Source organism: Carcharodon carcharias, chromosome 2 (genome assembly GCF_017639515.1).
Source record: "Carcharodon carcharias isolate sCarCar2 chromosome 2, sCarCar2.pri, whole genome shotgun sequence".
In the NCBI taxonomy this organism is placed as follows: domain Eukaryota; kingdom Metazoa; phylum Chordata; class Chondrichthyes; order Lamniformes; family Lamnidae; genus Carcharodon; species Carcharodon carcharias.
In genome coordinates, this window is record NC_054468.1 from 122,437,226 (window position 1) to 122,445,116 (window position 7,891).

Sequence of the window (7,891 nt, forward strand, 5' to 3'; positions counted from 1 at the left end):
CTGAATTTAGGAGCTGCATCTCAAACATAACACTTAAAATTCTAGGTTATGACAGTTGTTTAAAGTTTCCCTCTGGGATTTTTAAATAACTCAGCTTCACTAATTAGATCGGTCAGAACAGTTCGCATGATCCCCTGAATGGACTGGCTCTGATTTTAAGGTTGGCCCCCCTCCCCCAACAGTAAAGAAAAGTTTCTCTCTCTCTATCTACCCTAACAATTCCTTTCAAAACCCAGAAACCTCAGTCAAATCAGTCCTTCACTTCAGGAAATACAATCCTAATACATATAAAAATTCGCCCTGTAATTTACCTCTTTACCCAAGGAGTGGTGAGCATGTGGAACTCGCCACCACATGGGCTAGCTGAGGTGAATAGTAGCGATACATTTAAGGAGAAGCCATTTAAAGGGAAGTTGGATAAATATGTGAGGGAGAAAGGAATAGAAGGATTTTGGGTGAGATGGAAGAGAGGGAGTGGCAGTTCATATGGAGCATAAACATCTGCACAGACTAAATGGGCTAAATGGCCTGTTAATTCTAATTAAAACCCAAACAGCAAGGGCAGAGGACACGACATGGAGTGAGACAGTGACCGATACTGAAACCAGATCTGAGACTGTGATTTAGGGGAGTTTTAACCCCATAAATCAGTTGGATTTGGCCTAAGTGGGAGGTTAAAGCATTAAAAAATCAAAATTCCCACCTCAACCCACTTCAAGTGCTCCCACTTCTGGTTTTAACACAGGTGGGACAGGGGTCTGGAAAACAAACCCCTCCCAGGGAGGGTTTGCAATTTAAATATTCCTTTAGGGAAGGAAATCTGCTGACCTTACCTGGTTTGGCCTACATGTGACTCCAGACCCATCCACAGCAACGTGGTTGACTCAAACGGACTAGCAAGCCACTCAATTCTCAAGGGCAATGAAGGTGGACAATAAATGCTGGCCCAGCCAGGAACACCCACATCCCATGAATGAATAAAAATGTCATTATGCATTAAATATGACAATAACATTAAATTTGCTTTGGTTCTGATGGCCTGAGCATGCTTCACCTTTTTTCTTTCTGGTGCAGGGTACGCCAGTATGTAACACTGGGTGTGAGTGGCTCAATAGTTTATTGCACAGGCACTGAGTGGGCTTTGGGTGCAAATGAAAGAGTCATTTCAGACATCCGGGATGGAGGCGGCAGCCCTGGCATGAGGGGGAAGCTGATCTTTGGCAGCCTAACTGAAGGAGCGTTGGATCAAGGTGTCCCTGGTGTCTCTGCCTCCCTGCAGGTTACCGAGTCTGCCCCCATGCCCTCAGCATTCTCCTCAGCGTGCTCCTCTTCTCACACTACTGGACTCATCTTCTGTGACCAGTGGGTTCCTCCCTTGCCAGTGCCAGATTGTGGAGAACGCAGCATGCAACCACTATCAGTGACACCTGCTCTGGGGGTATTTTAATGCTCCCCCTGAACAGTCCAGGCATCAGAAGCACATCTTGAGAAGACCTATGGTTCTCTCTACCTCCGCCCTTGTGAAGGCATGACTCGCATTGTAACGCTTCTCTGCCTCTGTTCTTGGATGGCGGAGAGTCATCATGAGCCAACTCTTCAGAAGATAGCCCTTGTCACCCAGCAGCCATCCATCCAGTCAGGCTGGAGCACTGAAGAGCCCCGGCACCTGGGAGTGTCTCAGATTATAAGCGTCATAGGAGCTGCCAGAGTACCTTGCACGACTTGTAGAATCAGCATCCTGTGGTCACACACTATCTGCACGTTCATGGAGTGGAAGCCCTTCCTGTTGACAAAGGCACTGGGCTCACCCACTGGCACCTTGATGGCCACATGTGTACAGTCTATAGCACCCTGGACACGAGGGAAGCCAGCAATGGCCGCGAAGCCTCTGGCTCACTGTGTCTGGCTGGCATTGTCCGCATGGTAAAAGAAAAAGGTCAGTACCCGCCTGAACAGAGCTTCTATCACCAGCTTGAAACAACTGTGGACAGCTGATTGGGAGACTCCACAGATTCCCCATTGACCCCTAGAAAGAGCTGGGAGCATAGAAGTTGAGGGTCACTGTAACTTTCAGAGCTACTGGCATGGGGTGTCCACCCACACAGTCGGAGCTGATCTCAGGGCCGATTCACTGACAGATGGAGGTCACTGTCCCTCTTGAGAGACGGAGCCTCCTTTGGTATTGCACCTCAGACATATTGAGGTAGCTGCATCGCTGTCTGTAAACCCGGTCAACAGGATAGTGGCGTCTTCTGCAGCCCCTTCTGCCTTAGACTTCCTGCTGGCCCTATATCCCTTGTGCCTGACCTCTCCTCCCACAGGTCCCTTCCCTGGAAGCTGTATTGGGACACCTGGCCTCCTCTCCCTCCTCAGAGGAGGTGCCACCAGCGGAGACCACAATCTCCATTACCAGGGTAATGGAAGGCTGTCTGATACCTGGAAGGGCCCACATGGTCTGAATCCTCCGGGGCCTTAGAGACACCAATAAGTCCTGAAATGAAGCCTGGAAATGCTGAGAATGAAGCCCTGAACAGAGATGAGGCTGCCAAGTACCCATAAGCAATCAGCAGCAAACTATTTCCAAACTCCTCACTACTCTCACTGGCGATGCTGCTGATCCTTTTTATCCCGCCCTTGGATGAGGTTTAGCAAATCGTCAGGTGCCCACCTGCCAGTTTTGCCCATGTGACGAGCGCGAAATCGCTCGGGCAACGTAAAATCCAGCTTAGTTGCCTTTTCAATGACCTTAACCGGCCTCGTAATTGATGGTGGGCGCGGCTCCGACTCCCGCACATATCTGCCGACCAGAATATTGCGCGATGACGTTGGGACGCTCACCCAATGTCATCTCGCACTATTTTACGCTCGAGCATGTGGCCGCCCACCCACCGAGCAAAAAATTCTGCCCAGTGTGACTGAAACCCTCAGCTTTGGGAACCTGCCGTCATTTCAATCAACTATTTAAACACACACGAGAAACCACCAATTTACCGCAAACATACACAAATAGCACCTTCTGCCCCCAGCCCTTGTTGGGTATTGTTGACCCCACATGGCCCACATTCTCAATGATATGCAGCATGTCTCAAGTTTATATAGTATTTCTTCCAACTAATGAACATGGACCATTCAATAGAATGGTGCAACGCAGGGGGGAGCATTCAGCCCATCGTGCCTGTGCTGGCTCTTTGAAACAGTTACTCAGTTCCAATCTCATTGCTCTTGCCCCCACCATCTTGCAAGTGTTCTCTTCACATTTTCTAAGTCCCTTCTGAAAGTTTTTATTGAATTTACTTCCACTGGCAACGCACTCAGAACAACTTAGCGTGTAAAAATAATCCACCTCATCTTCCCCAAAGCTACTTTAACCAATTATCTTAAGTCTGTGTCCCTCTGCTTACCACCTCGCTTGCCAAAAGAAATAGTTTCTCCTTATTTACTCTATGAAAACCTCTCATGATTTTGAACGCCTCGATTAAATCTCCCCCTTAACCTACTCTGCTCGAAGCAGAACAATCCCAAGTTGGGCGAATCTGACCTTCCTTCTTACCTGAAAAGGTCCAGGAAGGAGTCGGTCGCTTCCTTGGAGGGGAGTGCGGAGCTGGAGGCTGGGATCTTGCCGTGCCCGGCCTGGCTGTGTTCACCTGGCTTGATGATCAGCCCCAGGGCAACCCCGAGCGCCGAGCCAATGAGGGTGGTGAGGGCAAAGTAGAGGATGGCTCTGCCCCCCAGCTTGCCCAGGGCTCTCGTGTCTAGACTGGCAGCTCCCGACACCAGGCTGCAGAACACCACGGGAAGGATCACCATCTTCAGCAGCCGCAGCAGCAGCTCGCCGGGAAAGGCGAAGTAGAGGAGGTGAGTGCGGGAAATGTGCATCTTCCTCACTCCCAGTCCCACAGCCAGCCCGAGCAGGACCCCGGACACGGTGAAAATCACCAGCGAGTTTCTCTTCAGGAAAGCCAGCGCTCTGCCAAAGGCTGGTGATGGTGATGGTCTCTGCTGCTCGCTCCTGGCTGCCTTCCCGGAGCCCAGTCCAGCCGAGACGGCAATGACACAGGCTGGGCGGCTCTTCATCCCAACGTGCCCATTGGCAAGAGGCTCCGATCCCCTCTCCATGGTATGCCAGCTGGGTGTGTGTGTGAAGTCAGTCTGCCAGACCCCCGGCAAGGCTTTTAAGACTGAAGCTGCGAGAGGGGAGAAGAGGAGATGATGCAACTGGCGGCTGCTGACGGCGGATTGGAGAGCGTACAGGAACTGTCCATGTGCACACATTGCCTGTGCTGAGCTGAGCTGAGAGGCCAAGCAATTGGAGCTTGTTCAGTGTTCACCAGTAATTCACAGCAACAAACCCTTCCCTCTCGGGGGGGGGGGGGATTTTAGGATTTATCAGCCCTTTCCTCAAAACAGCTGCAATTCTCACTCAGTAAAATGGGAGGGATGGAGGCTGCTGTTAAATCGACAGTGAAATATTCTCTGCAATTTGCTGATTGGACAAATTGGTGGCTCGGGTGATAGTTAGTTTAAAAATAATCCAGTTTGTAGTGAAGGGAGACGGCCCCGCTAGTTCCTGAGCAATGAATGGGGAGAATGTGTCAACCTCGTCTTGAAATTCACAGAGCGTCTTAAAACTGCTGCATTTACCGCATTAATCTGCAAGCAGCCAGGACTGGCAACTCTTAATTGTCCCAACATGAACCTCGGAGACCCAGTCAACAACGAGAGTGGAAGAATCTCCCTCACGCAGGCACAGAATTGCCTGAAGGTTTATTTAATTCTTATTGCAGTCTACTTTAACACTATCTTTGAGCTAATTTCGCTATCCATACTGCTGTTCACTTCAGAGGGCGATAACTTGACCATGGTAAAGTTGCTTTGAGTCTCTGGAATGTAAATTAGATGGTTTTCCTTCGGGAAAGATCAGTTTGGGATACAGTAGCTGAATTTTTCCTACATCTGTAACAATGTCTTATATAACACAGAGACAGGGCATTTAGCCCATCTCTGCCGTGTTAATGCTCCACTCCAGCCTTCTCTTCGTCTAACCCTATCAGCATATCCTTCGGTTCCTCTCTCCCTCATGTGTTTACCCAGCTTCCCCCCTAAATGCGTCGATACCGTTCAAATCAACCACTCCCCGTGGGAAAGAGTTCCACATCCTCCCCACTCTCTGGGTAAAGAAATTTCGCTTGAATTCCCCGTTGGATTTTTTGGTGTCTGTCTTATATTAGTGGCCCCCTGGTTCTGGATTCCCTCACAAGTCACAAGTTATGTATAAGACACATCCTTCCCATACTGAAGGCAGTCTTTCCCCTTTATCCAGATCCTAACCCTCCGACAGCCAGCTTCGACTCCTTGCCACACTGCCTCCAGTGTTTAAATCTTTGTTCCTTAGTAACAATAACATCAGTAACTTGTATTTACTTATCCTAGTAAAACATCCCAAGGTGTTTCACAGGAGTGGTTATCCAACATAATTTGACACCGAGCCACATAGCAATTCACTAGGCCAGGTGATCAAAAGCTCAGTCAAAGGAGCATCTTAAAGTAAGAGAGAGAGGTTTAACAAGAAGGACTGGATATATTTTCAATATGGACTCTGACCAAAGCACTACAAAGTTTAATACTCATCTTCGACTTAAATTCTATGCAGTTCGACACCCAGTTAACTTTGTTTATTGCTGCTCTGCTTTGATTGGGCTACATTTTGTATCCAAGTTGCTAAAACTCCAGTGTCTCTCTAGGCTTTGTACTCAATTATGTTAATAACATTCATAAGGCCTATCAACTGGTTTATGATGTGTTCTTTACACTTGTCTGGATGAAATTTTATTTGTCACCACTCCACCTACTTACAAATCTCATCCAGCTCATTCTGAGACTGACGAAATTCCCAAGCTGGGAACTCTGCCCATCCAGTCTTATCATCTCAGATGTCACGGGTCATGGCCGGGTTGGCAGAAGTTCCACCCCAACCAGAACGCAACACAACCTCATCCCTTTGGTTGGAACCCAGCTTATTCAGGTTTCAGAGGATCTTCCACTCCTCCAGTTCTGTCCCAGCCAACTGATAACTAACACTGTGACTGTGATGCTGTCTCCATGGGAATCTGGAGTCACTGAGTTGTCCTCATTGACAGGACAGACCTGTGGACCTTGGGCTCACCTGTGATGACTCCCACAGTTCGAATAACTTGCCAAAATTCAATGCTACACATCAGAAATGGATACTTCGACAAATTACCAAAGGAAAGCGGAAACAAAAAGAGGAAGGGGTGAAAACCATAATGCAAATAGAGGACAAAAAGTAACAGTTTTGTATTTGTAAGTTGCAAGTTCTTTGCCTAGCGTATGTTGTAAGGTCCTGTATAGTTGCCTCTTCATTCTGCTGTATAAGTAGAAACAATTTAGCAATGATTCAGTTCTTAGTATTTGTATAATTAATGATGATAATTAACAAGGACAATATTTGTTTTTAAAGTTAATGTTTTGCAAAATCGTTCACAATAAATGTTGAAAAGTGATAAAAAAGCAAAATGAATTCTATCCCTCTATATAAGGAAAATTAACCTGGTTCATTTTCTCCTCCACCTGCTTTAAGATCAGTGAATTCCTGGCACTTGTGTTGAGAACTGCCTTGGTTATGGGCTCTGCTACTCGCCAACATGGTCTCTGCCTGTCAGCACTCATTCTCCCACTGAACAATATAAATATTTAGCTTCCCATCCACGAACACACACCAGTGGCAGCATGCAAATGAGAGCGGAATAATGCCAGGTGGTCACCTGCTCCACTCCTTATCATTCCGTCCTTTCCAATGTCGACTGCTAGACTCCTCAGTGAAGAACAGGCAGACAACAGGCCCAAGATATCACTCAAATGAAGATGAGGAATATTTGAAATGTAGAATGATACAGCAAAAGAGACCATTTGGCCCATCATGCCTCTGCTACCTCTTTGAAAGCACTATCTGATCATTTCCACTCCCCATCATTCTTTCCCCTTATCCCTGCAATTTTTCCCCTTCAAGTGTTTATCCAATTCCCTTTTGGAATTTATTATTAAATCTGCTTCCACCGCCCTTTCAGGCAGCGCCTTCCAGATCATAACAGCTCTCTGTGTGAAAAGAAATGCTACTCTTGTTTCACACCCCTGGTTTTTTTTTTCCAGTTATCTTAAATTTGTGATCTCTGGTTACTGACCCTCCTGCAGTGAAAATAATTTCATCCTACCCAATCCATCAAAACCCCTCATCATTGTGAGGGTTTTAAACCTCCCCTTATTCTTCTTAGAGTAGGGAGCAGTTTATGTCTAAAAGTTCAGTACCAACTGATTAGAATTGTACAGTTTTATTCACATATTGACATCACTATATCATGAAACTACAGTGTTTTTTTTTCTCTATACCACAGAATGACAAAGTTCAATATTATCAGCATTAAAATCTGACATCCTCGTTACGGCAAAGCGAGTTTTTCTGCATTTATAATTTCAGTTTAGGCCACGTGACAAGTCTGAGGATGATGCAACATTTCTGCCGTGTTACTATAGCTACCTAATTTGGTTGCTATAGAAAGAAAAGGAAGAATGCAGCAGCTTGAAACCGTTTAACCACATATCATCCAAAAATATCCCAGCCAGCACGGAGTGCAGAACGTGAACACCAAACAGTTTAAACTCCTGAGTGGAACCTTATCAATTTAGCAGATTTTGAAACATCCGGACTAATTCTGCCCCCTAACCCCATGGTGTCCAAGCCTCGGCCATCTTCTCAGAGGAAGCCAGTTAACAGGCCACCTCCCAGAGCCCCATCCACTTAGGGATGACAAGCAGACTCAATGGCTGGGAGGGCCAATTAGAGTGCTTGAGGCTAAGGGGGTAGGGTGGGTTCTGC

At 47.0% G+C, this 7,891-nt stretch overlaps 1 protein-coding gene across 2 annotated transcripts in view; it reads right to left on the reverse strand.

Annotated features, from left to right (window-relative positions):
• The window catches only part of slc1a4 (solute carrier family 1 member 4), a 40,646-nt gene extending 36,374 nt beyond the window's left edge, over positions 1-4,272 (reverse strand). For both annotated transcript variants that reach the window (XR_005945769.1, XM_041210630.1), the window contains exon 1: positions 3,551-4,272. Coding sequence is in view for 1 of the 2 variants with exons in the window: in XM_041210630.1 (XP_041066564.1) it covers positions 3,551-4,272 (722 nt within the window). In the remaining variant the exon portion in view is untranslated. The remainder of the gene's footprint in view (positions 1-3,550) is intronic.
• Between the last annotated feature and the right edge of the window lie 3,619 nt (positions 4,273-7,891).